This window comes from Parasteatoda tepidariorum, chromosome 7 (assembly GCF_982258835.1).
Source record: "Parasteatoda tepidariorum strain Cologne lab strain chromosome 7, Ptep-v5.0, whole genome shotgun sequence".
NCBI classification, from domain to species: domain Eukaryota; kingdom Metazoa; phylum Arthropoda; class Arachnida; order Araneae; family Theridiidae; genus Parasteatoda; species Parasteatoda tepidariorum.
In genome coordinates, this window is record NC_141761.1 from 35,447,878 (window position 1) to 35,469,188 (window position 21,311).

At 29.4% G+C, this 21,311-nt stretch overlaps 1 protein-coding gene across 3 annotated transcripts in view; it reads right to left on the bottom strand.

The window, feature by feature from the left end:
• The window catches only part of LOC107452919 (chymotrypsin B), a 33,682-nt gene extending 12,907 nt beyond the window's left edge, over window positions 1–20,775 (bottom strand). The window contains exons 1-9 of one of the 3 annotated variants that reach the window (XM_071183619.2): window positions 20,624–20,775; window positions 19,185–19,327; window positions 18,146–18,383; window positions 16,131–16,241; window positions 15,409–15,637; window positions 13,695–13,818; window positions 13,166–13,325; window positions 12,356–12,480; window positions 10,129–11,367 (exon numbers count right to left, since the gene is read on the bottom strand). In XM_071183619.2, coding sequence (XP_071039720.1) covers window positions 11,182–11,367; window positions 12,356–12,480; window positions 13,166–13,325; window positions 13,695–13,818; window positions 15,409–15,637; window positions 16,131–16,241; window positions 18,146–18,383; window positions 19,185–19,327; window positions 20,624–20,678 — 1,371 coding nt within the window. In that variant the 5' untranslated portion in view covers window positions 20,679–20,775 and the 3' untranslated portion in view covers window positions 10,129–11,181. Of the gene's footprint in view, window positions 1–432; window positions 671–4,096; window positions 4,240–5,464; window positions 5,600–10,128; window positions 11,368–12,355; window positions 12,481–13,165; window positions 13,326–13,694; window positions 13,819–15,408; window positions 15,638–16,130; window positions 16,242–18,145; window positions 18,384–19,184; window positions 19,328–20,623 lie in introns of those variants that run through there. The other 2 variants (XM_087167661.1, XM_087167660.1) reach the window with 2 other exon arrangements.
• Window positions 20,776–21,311: the final 536 nt, after the last annotated feature.

Sequence of the window (21,311 nt, forward strand, 5' to 3'; positions counted from 1 at the left end):
CCTTTTTAACCTAATCAAAGTTTTGTCAGCTTGCAGTTATGATTCGAAAGCATTGATTTAAAATTTTATAAAATCTGAATTTTCACTCAAAATAAAAAACGAATATATTTTCGAGATTTTTGTACTTTTTCGTAACATGGCCACACGTTTAAGAACGCATGTTCTGCGTACCGCAAGTTCTATAGAGAAAACTCAGTCCCCTCCAGAATTTGTACAGAACGTTGCAAGAAAGTGAGAAAAAAAATCCCTCTTTTAGAGAGAGGATTTAATATTGCCTTGTAGCATCCCATGCGTACTTGTGTACAATGTTGCAGATTTACGATAGGAGGAAAATCTCGGTTCCTTACACAAAACAAACATTCGTGAGCATTCGGCATGCTGCATAAAAGTGCTTAGTAACTCTATTTTTATGAAACTCGACTCGTAACTTACGTAAATGGGGAGCAGACTCATACTGTATTCGAAATCCTTTGGCAGATCCCATTTCGTCTGACGTGAAAAGAAGCTGCATTTCACTCTCTCCAGGAATTGAGAGAATAGGCTGAGGAAGTTGTTTGCCGCAATAAACTCCCAGTCTAACTTCTTTATTTTTTCCATACACGGCTAGACCATCATAACCACAACTATAAGTTGGATCAATGTCCAAGTCTTTGAAAGTCAGCTTTATCATCTGTATGCAAAATAAAGAGGACATTAATTGTTTTATTAGAGCACTTTTAAATCTACAATGAACAGTAGTTAACGGGCGTCTTGAAGAGAGGAATTGAAAATCCAAAGATAAACCTGTTCCTTCATCTTCTTTCATGTTTCGATTTATTTCAAATCGTTGATATTTTTTGGGACACTTGGTGCTTTTGTTATTATTCGCGATCGTAGCGTTTGAATACACCAGCTAGAGAGAATGCCGGTACCATTTCTTGACTTTCCCTCCTTCCCTGTTCAAAGTTGTATGGGAATGTACAACACGTTTTTACCTTTCATTACATTTTTCTCATTTAATTTGACGAAAATATTTTCTAACTACACTTTCTTTAAGAGCTACGTTTAATGCAGTTTTGAATTCCATTTAGTGTTTTTGTCCTATGACTGTCCACAAGGTGATGGTGAAAGCATGCAAAGTGCTGCCATAATAGACAGAGTTCTGCTTTGCGCCACCTATAGACCATTGCAATCGCCAATTGCAAATAAAAAACATCAAAAAACACCAATAGTGTCTACAAAATTAAAATAAACAGCTCTCATGCTTAGTTTGGGAAAATATTTGTATTCTTATAGCTGTACACGTAAAATTATGTGCTCTTATTTCATAAGTTGTGCTAGGATTGCAAATAAGCAACTGTCTTCCGTGCATGCATTTGAAAAATACGGAAAATATATGAAGAATCCAAATAACACCCTGTGGCATAAATATTTGGCTTGCTATTTAAGTGAAATAAAAATAATTATTGAATTCACCTGTATGGCATAAGTACCGTGCAAAAAAAATCCCGATCAAATTACCGTATAAAGTAGCGGCACTTTGGGTACATCATCTGTAAAATCCATTTTTACCGTAAATTATTATACCATAATTTTTACAAAAATATTTATTTAATTATCCATCTTATGGTAATTATTACTGCAAAAATTATGAGATATCAGATTTTTTGTTCCGTAATATGTTCCGGTGGAAATAGATTTTACAGTAAAAAACACCCTATGCGCAGGTACTTTTTACCGTAATTTGATCCGGAATTTTTTACAGTGTAGCATGTTATACTGAAGAAAACGGTAGGTTAAATAAATTATCAGTGCTGAAAAATCAAGAGAAGAACTATATTTGATTTGTTGCTAAGCTTCACAAGAACCTGCGGAAACGGCAATAAGAAATAGTAATTCTTATCTTTTCATATTTGGAAAAGAGAAATTTTATGCACACATTTAAAACGCATTTTTTATTTATTTAAATATACTAATTTATGTTCAGTGTGGGGTTAATTGTTAAATTGCCCCATAATATCAATTTCTATGTCTAATTTAAAAATAGTCAGAGAATTATGTTAACAAAATCTTCCGCTTCAAGCCCATTTTCTTAGCTTATTAAATAAACAAGTTATGTTATTTTAAGTTCTTCACTGAAGAGAAAGTACGATCGAAACTAACAGAATATGGTAAAAATTACTGCGCTTCTGGCTCTATAGAAGCACCAAAAATCTTGATAATTTTTACCGAAGAGCATTGGTAATGCCTTAGGTAAAACTAACAAAATAAGGACGGTTTCGAATTATGTGATAAAATTTAGTAAATGTGACAAAATTTGGAAATTTCGTCATTCCCTATAACATGACATAAGTATAATTTATTCATTACCACGTTTATATAAACTTGCCTTCGTGTATGTCTGTCCGGGTGGAATTTTGTAATCAGTATTAAACTAACTTCCCGACTAGCTACAAACTTCAAATTTGGTACATAGTTCAGAATTGGATGACAATGCATGAAAATGAAGAGAAAGAACACATACAAAGTAAAATAAAATTAAAATTTAAAAAGAAATATTATTTTCGAGATTGTCTTTTGTTGTCGATTCCATTATTTCAAATTAGTATTACATGTCAGGTGAAAAGATTTTTATTGTCGGAGTATTTTTATTGGCTGAAAAATCACGTGGTAGGATCCAGTTTTTCCTCATTCATTTCCAGATTTTTTTGGTTGTCATCAGCGTAAAACTAATGAAAATCGTAAAGGTATTGTTTTTCTATAAGGATTTTTGTATCCCTAATTTAAAATGAAAGTTCTATTATTTTAGTAGTGGTCTTGTAGTAGTCTTGACTACTCTTGACTAAGAAAAATAATCTAAATAAAAATATATATTTTTAAAAACCACGTTTTTTACAGTGAAGAATAATAATTGAAAAGTAATAATTTTTGAAAAATATAAAATAAAAATTAAAAAAATTATAATTTAAAATAAAAAAATTCAAAATAAATAATTCAAAATAAAAAATAATATTTTTAAAAACCGCGTTTTTGTAGTGTAGAATAATAATTAAAAAAAAATTTGAAAAACAAAAAACGTGGGGCGCATGAAATACATAACAGTACATATACACATACATGTGCACATTTTCTTACTCATACACCTGCACAGCCACATATACATCCACATACATATGCATCTACACAAACATATTCCACATCCACATTCAGATACAATTACAATTACAGATATACATACACATATTCTCAAGAGCACACATACACACACTAATATAACATTACTGTTACATATTTCATGCACCCCACGTTTTTCGTTTTTCAATTTTTTTTTTTAATTACTATTCTCCACTACAAAAACGTGGTTTTTAAAAATATTATTTTTTATTTTGTTTAAATTTACTATTTAATTTCATATTTTTGCTAAGTGTGAATCGTAATATATATATAATAGAGAGAGAGAACCATTTAAGTTTACAATTTCTACAGCCCTTTTAAAAAGGATCAAACACAAATCTCAATAGGTTCTCCGTAACTAAGTTTTGATTTCATTAAAAATATAAAGGGTGCCGCAATCATGGTATTTCAGGTCACCATGACGGGTTTGGTGATGACTGGAGGGTCTCCACTGATGACGAGCTCGTCACAGAAGTGGGCGGATTGGTGACGGATTTGGATGTTCAGCAAGTTTAAAATATCTGGCAAAACACTGGCATCTGACCATCTAAAGCTTGTTTACTTCAATAGTTTCATAGTGCTTATTGCATTTCTCTTTTCTCCTTTAATTTGACTTCCTTTCTTCAAATTTTTAAAAAAATGGCTTTGGAGAAGAAAAAAAACTTCCGAATAGGAAATGATAATTGAACATTACGAGAGTGAGTTTTATTTTATTATTATAAAAATATATTTTATAAAGTTATAACGATGTTATGTTAAGTTGCCATAAATAGAGAAATATCCCAGTTTATCACGCCACACAATAGAAATATTTACAGATTTACCGAAAAGCTTTAATTTTTTCCTTTCTTTTTATTCTAATGTCTGGGTAAAATAACGACATATCGTTACGTGGTACGAATGAGGAAAACTCATGATACTCATAAAAAAATTATTCACTAACATGTCCCTCCGGAGCTGTAATCTTGTACTGGCACCAAAGTCTGTTAGGGTAGGCTCCATCGTCGTAAAAAGGACTTTTGATTTCTCCAGTAGTGCTTGCGTCGTATTCATAGATATCTCTACAGTAGAATTCTTCAGCAATAACTAAAAAATTAAATAAATTAACTATAGGTTGTTCAACAGTTTCGAACATATTTTTTGAACGCTTGTTTATTTCTTAAATAATATAAAACATTCTAATCATCCCCACTCCCCTGTTCTCTGATCTCTCCAACCCCTCAAATCTACTTCTGCAGTTAATTTCAGATTGCTTCGCTCGCTCATTGGATACTAATGCATTTAAATCTAGTTTTGCATGGCTGATGGTAATTATTTTAAAGTTCAAAAAGTATGCAACGCATTCACCCTGCAAAACCATTGATTTATATGCAATTCGTTCTATTTATGTGATTTTCAATATCAGATGGAGATATTTAAAACAAGTGATTCATAGAATTTCCCTATCAACACAATTATAAATTTCAGTGTTTGAAGATAACAATAAATTACAGTTCCAATAAAATTAATTTAACAGTTCCAATTAAATTAGCATAAAATTTATAAAAACTTGATAAAATTAAAAATAACAACAGCTCTCTATTTTTTTTTGACGAAATTGTCTTTTTCTACTTCGTTAATTATAAACATCATTGCGTTGAAAAAATTTTTATTCCAAAATAGGCGAATATGTATTTCAAATCAAGTGCCAATCGAATGGTTCAAATGGGTCACCTCAAACATGTTAATTAATTAAAGCTAAATATTTTTTAAGCTACAGAAACAGTCCCAAAACCGTACTTTCTCTGAGGCAAAAATTTTTTTCAGCTTAATTCGGGTTTTAATCATTAAAATGTTGGGTTAGTTGCAATCTGAAAAGTATTGTCCCAATATCTTCAACTAAAGAACTACCAAAAATGTGGGACTTTTATTGCTAATTTCAGTTTTTTCGTATTTAGCCATAGATCGAGAAATTTTAAATTGAATCGAAAAAATTTTGCACTCTAAGATTAAATTCGATTATCTGAAAATAATTCCATGCATAAAAAAATTCATTATTAATATTTTATTCAATGACGGTCAAAAAATTAGTGAAATGAAGGGTATACAAATTTTTAAATAGTTTTAAAGTATGTAATTTTAAATGACAATATGCAAAACTTGAAAGAAATCTATCGAATGACAAATCAAGTTTTTTGATACAAGATTTTATTTTGTATGAAATGTTTCGTAAATAAAAATAATTCTCATTTTCAAAATAGTATCAAAATAATTTTTATTTTAGCAACTTTCTTTTTACATAATTACTGTCTCTATGTAGAAATTTACTTACCCAAATTATTGCTTAGAATAAATATAGAAATCAAAAATCCTATCAAAATCATCGTTCCACAAGAAGATGTGTCCAAATGATAAGGAATTTTACAAATCATGTACTCAGCGGGAACAGGTGAAAAACATTACACGGATATACAATCTCATGTTATGATAACAGGTATGGATACTCTACAGGTATGGACACTTAAGTATTTGTTAATGAAAAATTCATTAACAAATACTTAATTATTCAATTAATTAAGTATGTGTTAATGAAAAATGTAAAATAATGTATGTAATTATTCATTAACAAATGCTTAATTATTCAATTAATTAAGTATTTGTTAATGAGTATTGTAAAAGAATATAATGTAATGTAATTCATTAACAAATACTTAATTATTCTATTTAGATTATTTTTTACAAATTCTACTATTCAAATGTGGGACATTCTGTAATGTGTATTTGCACTGTCTATGAAAGCCAATAGATATCTGCATTGTATCGATATTTGTTATGCATTTTATGTCTCAAAATTTGTGCAGTTAAAAAATGTGATAAAGGATTAAGTTCTTAATTTTGCGAATCTTACCGAATTAACTTTTTAGAATGATTAAGCTTAAAAATGCTTGTTTTATAAATCATAACAAAAAAAAATATTTGAGTGAAAAAAAATAAGACCGGAATAAAATCAGGAAAAAAATAATTCACATTTCAATTCAACGAGTCTAGGACTCATTTTGCAGTGGAGATGTTTTTGAATGGCTTTCTACTCCTTTCAGATCCAAACTTCAATTAAAAAATTCATAGAATAATTAACTAAAACATTTTTATAATTTAGTTTTGACTCTACAGATCTGTCCGTAATCATCGTCTTAAATATATATTTTGGAATACTTGTCAAAACTATAGTTAAAAAAGGCATAGTCTAGCATTTAAGCGAGAGAAAAAATTCTAAATTTGTTGAATTACTTTTAATTAAGGAAAAATAACAGAACCATTTTGTGTGCAGGATGAATCTTGAGTGTACATTCAATTATCTCTTTTAATCTTATTTCAGTTTTTTTTTTTCAAATTAAGCAGGATTTTTTTTTATCTCACCTTACATTCAGGGGCTCGTTATACTTTAATGGTAGCTTTACGCTTTTTATTACTTAAATACCAATTTGCGAGCTCATGCATGCATATTTGTTTTATTTCTCTTTAAAAATGAATATTAGAGATGGTGATTGTGAATTACCCCGCATGTTCAATGCTGCGTTGAAGAGCCTCTCTTGAGTACATATTAATTGTTAAAAAGCGCTAAGTATTCCCTGTGTATCCACTTTTGTGGGATATACAAACTAAAGAACCTTCTATGCATATTAGGGCTTGATAATTCCTTGTAATGACGTTGAAAAAAAAAGTTATGCAATTGTTGCACGATTCTTGAAGATTTCTATAAGATTTTTGATTTTATCTTTTCGATAAAGCCACAAAAATTTGGTGTTGAAAACATTTCATGCCAAAAGAAAAAGAATTATTAGTATTAAACAGCAAAGTTAAGCTTCAAAATGAAAAGCAAGAAATTTGAATGCGCGCGAATTGAAGGAAAACTTGCACTATAAACTATATTTCACTGAAAATGCTGAACATTATTTTATTTAAGTGCTATAGCATTTTTAGACGCTGTTTTTAATGCATAATTGTTTTAATGTACTATTTTATATTTATTTACTATTCTTATCTATATATATATTTCTCTTACACGGCACCAAAAAAAGCCTCATTACAACTCCCCGAATGGCAACGTTAGAAAATCTACCAATGATTGCTGCTAAAAATGTCACATGGCAAATGTCACATGAGGTGGCTCAACATATAGCGCTTAAAAAACGGAAACAATAACCAGAGTGAACATTGTCAGGTTGTTCAATTCAGATTCATGCACTAAAAACATGATAATATTTAATTCAAACTCAATTAGGAATTAATTAGGCTGGCCTTCTCCATGACTATAAATAAGTCACAAGGTCAGACTTTTGAGAAAATCAGTTTAGTATTGACTAAGCAAGTTTTTAGTCATGGACAACTTTATGTTGGCCTGTCAAGAGTTAAGTCATTTGACAGCCTTTCAGTAATTGCTCCAAGATGCCAAATCTATAATTGTGTTTTCAAAGAAATTCTAAATGCTTAGTGTTAATTTCTTAGAGCTTTGCAGAAAAAAATGTTTTTTGGAAAAAATTTAATTGAAACTTCTATTGGCAGTAGGCAAAGGGAACTGCCAAAATCAAAACTCCCCGATTAGAAATGCAGCATGGCGACCTCCACGTGATATTTCTCGGGTAATGCTAACAGCCATGCATTTTAATTTATTGTATGTAAAACATCCTTATTTTGTTCTAAAATGTTATCTACTTTATCACAAATGTTATTTAATATAGAAATTGATTTCAATAATGCTGATCACCAAAAAATATTTCATTTAGAGATAAAACAAGTTTTTGTGTTCCTGAAAATGAAAGACTTTTTGAGGGTTATTATCTCACAAGGAAAAGTTAGGGTTTAAAGTTTATATTTTTAAATAATAATTTTTTTTTCTAAAACTTTCAGAATTTCTAGCATTAACTAATTTATTATTCACATTTAGTTGAATTTAGGTGAGTAACTGCAACATTTGATAATTTATTTTGCTAATATGTTTCTCATTTAGCTAATGTTGTGATTTTTTCACCATGTACAATCTAAATAGCTAATATACTTTTTTAAAAGCCAATAAGAACATTGATAGAATTCTTCTACATTGGTACAATACTATGCCTTTGATGATAAAATACTATGTCTTTGATGATAAAATACTATGTCCTTGATGATAAAATACTATGTCTTTGATGATAAAATACTATGTCTTTGATGATAATATACTATGTCTTTGTGCTAGAACATCGTGTTCATTGGCGAGCTAGCGCAGCGAGCCATGGTTCACGGCGTGAACCACATAGGATTGCGTAGCAATTCTCGGGGGCTGGCAAGCGATAGCGAGCAGGGGGCGGAGCCTCCTAGTTTTATATAATTCCTTGAAATAGAAAATACAAATGTTACTGTGGGAGAGGCATAAAAAAAGGGTGATTTAACAGATTGAGCTATCCATTATCTTTTATGAAGAACTGTTTAACCAATTGCGTGATTTTGTCTTTTAAAAATACACTGCTTTAAATTATGTGATTATTTGTATAATTTAGAATCAAAATAATTTCGTTTATTTAAATTGCAATACGAATAACTTCAAAAAATTTTTTTTTCCTTTGAATCTTATTTTATTAAATCATAGCATTTGTAATCGTGTCCAAAACAATTTAATCATGGAAATAGTTTTAGAAGTTAAATCTACATTGCAGAGCTTAAACTTTCAACCATTCTCTTAAGCAAATTAATAGGTCTCTACTAGTCAAAAAGCGATAACTTCTGTATTTTAAACGTAATTTTCTGTCTATGTTAGCATATTTCAGATTATTTGATTTCATCAGCATATTAAGACGAAAAAAAAGAAAACGCAAAGACGTGAACTGATTAAACAAGTCTAAGGAAGTAAATATTTCACTCCATTAAAGCTTTATAAAAAGTAATAAAAGTGAGACATGATCTTCATTTCCTCAAATTCAGATTTATTTATTTTTAAATAAATGAAATGCTCTACACCTCCATTCACCAGCCCCCATGACTGCCTTAATCATTTTTTCGTTTAAAAGTAGATATTTCACACACAAATATTTTGTTAATAAAATTTATAATTTTTTTTAAAAACATTTGTTAATATGCTACTCATAATTTGAGATTTGTATCATTGTAACAGTTCAAATTGCTTCACGTGTATGGCAACAAATAATCTCTCACTCTCTTGTTCTTTTTTTTTTCTTCTTTCGACAACTTAATGCAAACTTACAAAATAATGATCTGTACATAATTATTTTTAAACAAAAGCCTTGCAAGTCAAAACTTTTTAATTTAAATAAAAATGAGATTTATTTTTCAACAACTTTCAATGAGAAGATTTTATAATTTCAACACGACACAAAAAGTTCCTGTGAAGTTTAAAAATAAAAATAGGTCTTTCAGTACGTCAAATTTAACTTTGTAAGGTTTCGCTAGAGGGCGTACTCAAGCGTTGCGATCGCGAATAAAGATTCATTGTTTTCAGTATCATGTAGGTCAACTCATAATATTCAAATTTCACCACCATCAGGTAATTTTCTCCAGTACTTGTCACTTTCATGGCGAAGGGGGGCTAAGAGCCGATAATCATAGTACCTATTATCTTAGAAAGTTTTTCACAGTTACTTAGCGAAATTGTTAGTCAGTTAGTAAGCTTAATGCAGGTCAAGGGGAAGAATCTCGGGCGCCTCAGTTTGGCGATAAATTTTGTATAGTTTCGCTGAAACCCCATTTCTAGTTACCATGATATTCTTTGACGTCAACTTCAGATTACTGCATTCTTTTTTTCTTCTCTGTGTGATTGGTTCTTAGTTCATTTTCGTAAATATTGGTTTATTTTTTAATTGTGGATTGTAAACTATTACTAAGTCATATTGAAATAATTGCGGTGCTGGCGGTTTCCATTGCTCATAACATTGATTATTGAGTGATTATTTTTTTTAATGAAAAATTATCTTCGTGTAGCATTGTAAATAGAATAGAAAAACAGCCTTCTGAAGTCAAATTTTATTGTTAAAACATATCCATTCAAATGTAATATTATTTCAAGTGCAAATATACAATGTTTGTATTCAAATCATTTTTTGCATTTATACTAAAGGAATTGCTCGTTACAGTAAATCAGTATTTGTTCTATACATGCAATTACCTTATAAAAAGCCCATTTTTTTACCGATGTATTTAAAATACTTAAAAAAATTTTCATCCGTAAGAAACCAGCTTGAATCAATATTACTTATTGTTGCAATGATATAAAACAATATGGATATAAAACTAGATATATTTATAGATAAAATTCGGAGTGAACTTCGAGACATTCAAGATTGTCGAGTTCAAAGTATCTGATTAGTTAGTTACCGTTAGACCTGAAAATAATAACTCGACATGTGGCGAATCAATTAAAAAAAAAGTGGCGCTTTAAATTAATGAGACAACCGGTCACTTTTTCCAATAGTTTTTTTTTCCTTCTGAAAATGGTTTAATGATAAAAATAAATCAATGCAGAAATATTCTGGAAAACAGAATTTTTATTAAACCCTTCAATGTTTCCATTAAAAATTTTGAACCGTCAGAATACATCAATTTGTAATTGAAAGGTTTATGTAGAATGAGAATTCTTTAACTACTCACATATTTCAAAACTGTATATTCTGCCTCCTCTTTTTAAATTAAGTTCGTTAAAGTCAGTGTGTGTAACTAAATTTTCACACTCAAACTATTTTTTTAATCATATTATTTTATTGATTGATTAACTTCTTATAGCCGTAGATTATTTCTAATATGACTTTTTAAAAAATATAATTTATTCCCAGCAAAAAAAAGCTGCTAAATGTGACTTTAAAATTAAAAGAACCTATCGACATCAGTCATAGACTCATTAGGCTTAAAGAAAATATGGCTGCTGAGTTATTAGCGCCTACCGGTAAGTAAGTGTAAATTTAAATTTTCAGGTCCAGTTAAGGTAAACTAGTTCAATATTTTAAACTACGCATATATAAGAAAATGTTTTATTTGTCCATCTGATACACACTCGAAATGTATTTAGTTATATTTATTAATGATGTTTTTTATCCAATCCGCTTTGTCAGCTGTTGCAGCAAACACAACTCTATTTTCTGGCAATCCGCAGAGGCCGCCCATGAAATTGGTGGCACTGGCATAGCTTACAGCTCCCATCAGAAACCATTTATCTCCTAGTTTACAAGAAAGGGGTCCACCACTGTCACCCTAAAATAATAAAATTTGACGATTGAAGCTATGTCACTAATTAAGACACGCTCATTTCAGAAAACACGTGTTTCAAATTTCTCATTTCCTTCTTTTTTTCCATATTTATTTTCGTCCTATCATGATATTTGAATGAAATATTCTAATACTAGCACTACAATTTAAAGACTAATTAATACACTAAAAAATTTCTAAAGAGAAAAAAAATTTAGTTTTCTAAATTTTAGTTACAACCTTTGTTTTACACAATTTAAGTATCTTTAAGTTGTTTTTTTTTAAGAAATATAAAGATCTATGAATATAAGAATAGAAAATATAAAAATCGAAAAAATAAGAAAAAATTTTAAGAATTAAAACATTTGGCATCAAGTGTATAGTTAACTTTTTTCATTTGAAATTAAATGAAAGCTTTAAACGTATAATTTAGCTTGTAAAAAATCTAATCGTGCTGTTAAAACAATCTAAACTCGTCTAAATATCTATTAATTAAAGGTTAACGCAATAAAAACAATGTGCATAAAGCACAAATGAAAGTACAGAAGTGGGCATACTATAATTTCGGCTCTATAATCATGAACCTTCCTTTGTATCAGAACACCAAAAGCGTTAAAACAATGAGATTACACAAGACTCTTAGTGAATTTAGAGCTTAGATACTGAGAAAGGTTATTATTTATAGAATCAAAACTTAAGTATGTCCAAATTTATACTTTCATCTGCGTTTTGTTCACGTTCTTTTTATTGCTTTAATCTATAAAATACAAAATATTCCCTATCCTTTTTTGGAGATTTAAAAGATTTGAAACATATTCGTATAAATTAAAATTCAAAAATTTAAAAACTTCGTAAGTGAAAAAAAATTAGTTTTCGTAAATGTGTTTAATCTGTAGTTATTACGAAATGAATTGTACAGAAATAAGTACTAAAAATTATTTTGCTATTGTTAAAATTTATGAAAGCATGCTTAGAGAAATTAATAAAATCTTACGTGGCATGGGGAGTTATTTATTTTGTGAACGCAGATTTGTACTGGTGGACGGAAAACATTTTTGCATGTGTCTTCACCTTGCACTACTTGTTCAGTTTGTTTCAGAACATCGTCAAATCCAGATCCTGCAATTTAAATTTTATGTTTTATTTATCAGATACCGTATAGTTAAAACAGTATAACAGTTTAAGTAAAATCATTTCTTAAGGGTCTGAAGTATGGTTCAAAAATCGGGTCAGAATAATTAATAAACTTAAAAAGATCTAAAGAATACCACTATTGAACATAGGGCTTATAGACATCATATAGCTTATAACATCGGTACTTCAGGTGTTGCCTGGGAAGGTTCCGTTGCAGCTCATTATTCAGACAAATCCTGATATGGCTAATCTATATTTATATATAGATTAGCCATATCAAATGATATATATATATGTGTGTGTGCGCGTGCGTGTGTGTGTGTGTGTGAAAGCTTTTAGGAAGTGGGGAAAATGTTCAACTCACTCCGTTCCCTCGTTCCGTTACTACAAAAAATGAAGGAATAAAAGCTAGGGAAACTCACCTACAGTAGTTCAGAAAACTTGCGATCAACAACTAGGACGTTCAATAAGACGTTCAGTAAATCTTTAGTTCTATTATAATTTTTTAGCTAGCAGACAAATGATTAAATAAATCCCCAAAACAATTAAATACATGATGTCTCTAATCTGTCTTTAGTTTTTGTTTATGTACTAGGATTATTCAGGATATTTTGCTATCTTTTATGTAACTAAACTTTTATCTAAGAATAGGTGATACAAGATGTCTTACCTCTGGTTTCTCCCCAGCCAGAAGAGTAGCAGCTCATTCCTGATTTTACCTCCCATCCGAGTTGTGGCAAGCAGGCTGGTTGGATTCCATCATTAAAAGCAACTGGGGCATTCAATTTTATTAAAGTTATATCGTGCAAAGTTATTGACGCTTCTCTCAACTGAAAAAAATATTAAAACAAACGTAGCATATTAAATATCTTTTAAAGTACAAACTGTAATACGCAAAAGGTAATCAAACGAATGCAAGATTTTTGTATTATTTCATTTCATACATTTTTATTCGACATTTTTTGCAGTATTTGAAAAAAGAACTACTGAGAATATGGCTATGATATGGTCTATTTCATTAGTCTAAATTTATATTTTACTTATACACTCATACTACTGAAAAATTATTTAAAAAAAATTATTTTCACTTTACGATATGCTTTTTAACAAAAATTTCGGATTCTGCTGATCAGAATAACAGTACATGGAATTTTTCAAGGAATAATAAAAATAAATCTTGATAATTTATAAGTCATTACCCTGTCTCCCTCCAAATCAGGATAAGATATAATCTTTTCAGCATATCGAACGGTTTCATATTCTGTTCGAGTGTACTTGTTATGACTCCCTAGAACTATTTTCAATTCTTTTGGATCAGACTTCCTGCAAAACATAATTCAACAGTGTCAATTTTTATAATTAGAAATTTATAATTTATTTGAATTTCTGAATAATTGAGAAGCAGTTCTTATGATATATCACGTAACATTGTTTATCTTCTCATTCTCTTTAATTTATAAATTTCCTCATTTATCATAAAAGGATAATTGTCTTCTCATGCATGGGACGGAAAATATGATCGTCAAGCTATAAAATAAGTATGCAGTGTTTACCTGTTATTTAATTATCCTTGTTTAATGATATTTTAAGGATATTTATTCGTAATATTTAATTCCTTCCTAATATTATGCTTTGTTTTATTATGTTTTTGATATTGGTTACTTATAACTGAACACGAAAACATTATTCATTATTGCAATATGATTGAATTCTATAATCTTACCTCAATATGCAATATTTTATGACAAAAATATATATAGTCACCCTTTTACAATTATGAAAAGGCAAATTACTGAAATTTCTCTTTTATTAAGTTATATTTACTTTAAAATGCATTTTATAAGAAACTGTGTTCATTCAACGTTTGTAACGCTAATTATAGTTGTTAAAAACTATTTAAAATTCTACAGTAATATTAAAACTTTTCGCATTGATACAAATTAATCTCTTAGACAAAAATTAGTTTACACGTTTTTACACAGTTAAAAATTAATTAAGAATTAATGACGAAACACGGTTTTTGAGAATGTGTGACATGGTAACTTAGAAAAGTTATTTGTTATTCGAAATGGTAGTTAAAGTTGTGGAACCAATTCTGTACTAACAACATTGGTGCAATAATTTACAATTATATGGCATATTATTAGATCAATAATTCGTGATTGTGTTAAAATCACTTGTTTTTAATAGAAGTAAAGTGTTATTAGCAATGGGTCTAGTAATAAAGCTCACTTCACTGTAAAACATTCCTGATCAAATTACGATAAAAAGTAACGGCAATCAGGGCGCCGGTACTTTTTACAGAAAAATCCATTTTTAGCGGAACAGGTTACAGAAAAAAAATCTGATATACCGTAATCTTTACAGTAATAATCGTCATAAAATGACTGAATCATTTCTATGAATCATTCTCACAGGGACCATGACTGAAAACGAGAAGGAAAATTTTGCGATATTTGAGAGAAAGATCATTAGAGGCAACTTTGGAGAAAAAATGTGATGAAACTCAATGGAGAAAAAGGACTGATATAGAACAAATAGATTGTTCAAAGATCCCGACATTATAAAGTATATTGCTATTCCAGGGATAAAATGAGCAGGATATTTGACAAGAATGAGTGATACTCAAATCACAAACAAACAAAAAAATATCGTTTCGGTTAAGTCAATCACCACTATAAAATAAAACTAACACTTAAGAGATCTGACTGTTTAAAAAATTACTTAAAAACTAAAACTTACTATTTTCCGAAAAGTCCCTTATTAATCTGATAAATTATTAGAAGAGGAGGGGGAAGCAGAGTTTGTCCCCGGGTACTGTAAGCCCTAGCTACGTATCTGCATTACAGACATAATAATTAGACGCTTAAGATTTAAAATTTGTATAGCGTCATTAATTCAAAAAGAACTTACCATACCACGCAATGAGCAGCAGTAACTACCCACTGTGGACTTATAAGAGAACCTCCACAGAAATGGTCATTAGGCTCTTTTTTATTGCTATGCTGTAAGGAAACTTGCCAGGGCCAACTGTTTGGTACGGCTTCAACTCCTCCCACTTGGCGATCAGGAGAGCCGTACATAGTGTCTGGTGGTATGGGTGTTGCGCCACAATTGTTAGATGGCAGTGCAATGGGTTTACCTTACACAGAAACATGAATAAAATGCATAGCTTAAAAATACTGAAAAGTACACTGCTTAAAAATACATACATATGATATTTCTTTAACTTTCGAATACTTATGTGAACCTCAGAATATGTTTCTGGCACGCGTGTTGTTTCTGCACGCGTCTGACACTGATAAATTAATGTTTACGCCATAGAGAATAGTTATTTATCAGTGTCATGCCTTAGTATGACTGTTTATAAGCCATAATTCTGTCTTAAAGCACTGAATAAAAGATTACAAGTACTGAATATGAATATTGTTTCGCGAATTGAAATATTGAACAAAATTTAATACTTTTTAACTGAGCGGTTGAAATATATTTTATCTATACTTAAATATTACTTTTGGAGTAAGTTAAAGTAGTGAGAATGTAGCGAAAAATGCTTTATGCTGATCTGCCTAGTTTATAAAATACAGCACAATTTTATCAAAACTGTATGACTTTAAAATAAATTAAGCAACTACCACATTTTTCTTCATCTGTACCATCACCGCAATCGTCTACGCCATCACACTTCTTGTCGAGGCGATAACATCTACGATTTCTGCATACACCTTCATTCGTTGCACACAACTCTGAAGAAATAAAAGTATTCATAAGTCTCATAAAAAATAATTTAATTCTTAATCGACTTTTTCATCTCAATTTTCATAGAGGTTAGTAGAGGTGCTTAGATTTGGCAAAATCAGTACTCCATAATATTAAACACTGAAATAATAAGTTGTAAATGTGAAAATAATATTGAAAGTATTTGATGAAATTTATTGCGATTTTACCCTTAAATGCATAGCTATATAGATATGTATCGTATGTTTAAAACTTCATATTTCTTTATATGGCAACCTTTTTTGCAGAGTTTTTTTTATATTTTAATTTTACCAAAGCTATTTTATCATTTCCAAATGCAACTGGAATCTTCTACAGTTGATTTCTTTACCTGGAGAAGTTTTCATTCTTGGCTGATTCTCTGAGTACAATTTCATTTGAGTGGGTGTTACTAATTATGGTTATTTATATAAAATAATTATGTTTGAAAACGATTATTTATATGAAAATTTCGGTTTGAAATATTCTATTCTTATTCGCAGTAGATTTTCAAAACTCAAGGCGGGATTGTTCGTGATGACATAGAAATACGATGCCAATGCGTTTTTATGAAATGTAAAAAATAATTCTGATGTGATTTTTTTTTGTGTGTTTTCCTGAATAATTACACACTGTTCCAAGTTGATTTCAAACATTATTTATTAATAATAAAAATTCGCGTATTTAAGGGTTAACAAACAAATTGATGCAAAAAATTTAAAGACAGCTTCAAGCTGATATGAATGTGTGATAATGAAAAAGTTTAGCACCAGATTTTGTTGAGGTATTTTTAATAGGCTTATGCTTAAAAGCTGTGTTTCTGCAACATTAAGTCCAAAGTGGAAGCTAAATTTTATCCTTTTTCTTAACTATCAAAATTGTACTTTTAGTAAATTAAATATTTAAAATTTATATTAATAAACATTGAAAATAACCACTCTTAATTAATGAGAATAACCTTAGATTTTTATCATTACTTTTATTTAGACTCAACTTTCATATTAAATTGAGAAAAAAAATTATAAATGAAAAAACTCAAATGAATAATTATCTATTCCGCAAACATAAACATTGAATATGGAAACCATTTTGTTTTCCGATAAATGAATTTATACACTTATAATTCGTACATAATAAGTTCTGACATTATACAATTATATTTTAACCAGCACAGCTCAGATTTCCCTTCATCATTGTACACATGAAGCATTATTGATGTGCAGAGCGTTCCATATTCACGACACTTAAAATACATTTTTAGTATTCTTGACAAAAAATTAAGTAAAAAAAAGTACACATTGGATGTCATAAATTAAATGAGGAAAACGAAAAATGCTCTAGAATATTGATGCACCACTAATAAGGAGATATAACTTCAAAACTGATTTGATTGTCCGAATGTAAAGAAGGGAGCGGAAAAGTAATTAATAGGAATACCTTAAAATTTATCAGGCAATTAATGATTTTGTTGTTTGCATGTCGCCTCCCTACTTAGTGACTCTAATTTCGAAATATATTTTGTTTCTTCCCCTTCTAAATATTGCTTGAGATATTTAAATACTTCAGTTTCAAATGAAATTTCGGATTGCTTAAAAAATATATTTTGAAGTTTTTTTTTTCTAGTTTAAACAAATAAGTTTTATTTTACTTTATTATTAATTTAATTTTTTTATGATTTATTTAATTCCATTTTCCTTTCTGGATAAACAATTTTAACATTCTTTCAATTGTACCACTTATTTTTAATTTCCTGCATTTTTTTACCAATTTTTTAATTTTACCATCCCAGCTAAAAGCACTGTTCTTTACACTGAACAAACATTCGCGAGCGTTCAGAAGGCTGCATAAAAGCACTTAGTCTCTCGATTTTAGTGAAACTCGACTCGTAACTTACGTAATTGGGGAGCAGACTCATACTGTATTCGAAATCCTCTGGCAGATCCCATTTCGTCTGACGTGAAAAGAAGCTGCATTTCACTCTCTCCAGGAATTGAGAGAATAGGCTGAGGAAGTTGTTTGCCGCAAAAAACTCCCAGTTTCACTTCTTGATTTTTTCCATACACGGCTAGACCGTCAAAACCACAACTACCAGTTGGATCAATGTCCAAATCCTTGAAAGTCAGCTTTATCATCTACATGCACAATAAAAAGGACATTAATTGTTTTATTAGAACACTTCTAAATCTACTATGAACAGTAGTTAACGGTTTCCTTACGACTATTCCTAGCATTTAGAATTTTTACCTAACTGATTTATAAAAACTTCATTACCCTATTAAAAAAACACAATGAAATAGAAAGTTCGTTTTAGCTGAAATCTTTAATAATATGATAAAAACACAGTCTTTCATTCAAGTAAATGTTGAGTTCAATAATAAAAAAAGGTTCCCCCCTAAAAAAGGGTATTGAGGGGTCCTCCTCTATATTCTTTGACTGGGGGTCACCACTGATGACGAGCTCGTCACCGAAGTGGGCGGATCGGTGACGGATTTGGATGTTCAGCAAAATTAAAATATCTGGCAAGACACTGGCTTCTGGCTAAAACTTGTTTACTTCTATAGTTTTCTAGTGTTTATTACATTTATTTTTTCTCCTTTAATTTGACTTCCTTTCTTCAAATTTTTAAAAAAAATGGCTTTGGAGAAGAAAAAAAACTTCCGAATAGGAAATGATAATTGAACATTACAGAAGTGAGTTTTATTTTATTACTATTAATTTTAAAAGTCTTAACAATATTATGTTAAGTTGCAATAATTAGAGAAATATCCTAATTTATCATGAGAGAAATATTTATAGATTTTCAAAAAGCTTTATTTATTATTTTTTTGTTTTGGATTTTTTTTATTCTAATGTCTGCGTAAAATAACGACATATCGTTACGTGGTACGAATGAAGAAAAATCGTGATACTCATTAAAAAAATTATTCACTAACATGTCCCTCCGGAGCTGTAATCTTGTACTGGCACCAAAGTCTGTTAGGGTAAGCTCCATCGTCGTAAAAAGGACTTTTGATTTCTCCAGTTGTTCTTGCGTCGTATTCATAGATATCCCTACAGTAGAATTCTTCAGCAATAACTAAAAAATAAAATAAATTAACTATTGGTAATTCAACAGTTTAGAACATATTTTTTGAACGTTTGCATATTTCTTAAATAATATAAAACGCTCTAATTAACCCCACTTCCCTGTTCTCTGAAATCTCCAACCCCACACATCTACTTCTACAGTTCATTTCAGATTGCTTCGCTCTCTCATTGGATACTAATGTATTTAAATCTACAGTTTTGTATGGCTGATGGTGATTATTCTAAAGTTTAAAATGTATGCAACGCATTCATCCTGTAAAACCATTGATTTATTTGCAATTCATTCTATTTATATGCTTTTCAATGTCAGATGGAGATATTTGAAACAAGTGATTCATAGAATTTCCCTATCAACACAATTATAAATTTCAGTGTTTGAAGATACAACACTTCCAAGTCCTTCATTCTTACACAAACTCATAAAATTTATAAAAACTAAACAAAATTAGGAATAACAATAGCTCCCGATTTTTGATGACAAAATTGTTTTTTTTTCCCTTTGTTAATTATAAACATCATTGCGTCGAAAAAAATTTTCTTCCGAAATAGGCGAATATGTACTTCAAACCAAATGCCAATCGAATGGTTCAAATGGGTGACTCAAACATGTTAATTAATTAAAGCTAATTATTTGTTAAGTTACAGAAACAGAAAAAAAACGTACTTTCTCTGAAACAAAATTTTTTTTCTGCTTGTTTGAGTTTTTAATCATTAAAATATGGGGTTAGTTGCAATCTGAAAAATATTGTCCCAATAGCTTCTGCAAAAGAACTGTCAAAAATGTGGGCCTTTTATTGTTAATTTCAGTTTTTGTGTATTTAGTCATATATCGAGAAATTTTAAATCGAATTGAAACAATTTTGCACTCAATGATTAAATTCGTTTATCTGAAGATAATTCCATGCATAAAAATTATTAATAATTTATTTATCATTATTATTTATTTATTTATCATTATTAATAATTTATTCAGTAACGGTCAAAAAATTATTAAAATGTAAGGTATACAAATTTTTAAATAATTTTAAAGTATGTAATTTTAGATGACAATATGCAAAATTTGAAAGAAATCAGTCGAATAGTTCTTGACAAATCAAATTTTTTAATATAAGACTTTATTTATTATGAAATGTTTTGTAAATATAAAATAATTCTTATTTTCAAATTATTAACAAAATTATTTTTATTAAAAATAATTCTTATTTTCAAAATATCTTCAAAATTATTTTTATTTCAGTAACTTTCTTTTTACATAATTACTATCTCTTTGTAGAAATTCACTTACCCAAATTATTGCTTAGAACAAATATAGGAATCAAAAATCCTAACACAATCATCATACCACGAGAAGAAGTGTCCAAATGATAAGTAAAAATTTACAAATCACGTACTCAATGGGAACAGATGCAACATTTTACACGTCAAGTTATGATAACAGGTTACAATCTCAAGCTATGATAACAGGTATGGATACTCTTTTACATTATTCCTTAAATACTTAATCATTCAATTTAGTTTATTTCTACGCCTATTTAAATGTGGGACATTCTGTAATGTGTATTTGCATTGTCTACGAAAGCCAATAGATGTTTGCATTGTATCGATATTTGTTATGCATTTTATGTCTCAAAATTTGACAATTAAAAAATGCGATAAAGGTTTAAGCTCTTACTCTTGCGAATTTTATCGAATTAACTTTTTAGAATTATTAAGTTTAAAAATGCTTGCCTCATAACAAAAAAATATTTGAGTGAAAAAAAAATAAGACCGGAATAAAATCAGGGAAAAAATAATTCACAGTTCAATTCAAAGAGTCTAGGGCTCATTTTGTAGTGGAGATGTTATTGAGTGGCTTTCTACTCCTTTCAGATCCAAACTTCAATTAAAAAATTCATGGAATAATTAACTGAAACATTTTTATAATTTAGTTTTGACTCTACAGATCTATCCGTAATCATCGTCTTGTATATATA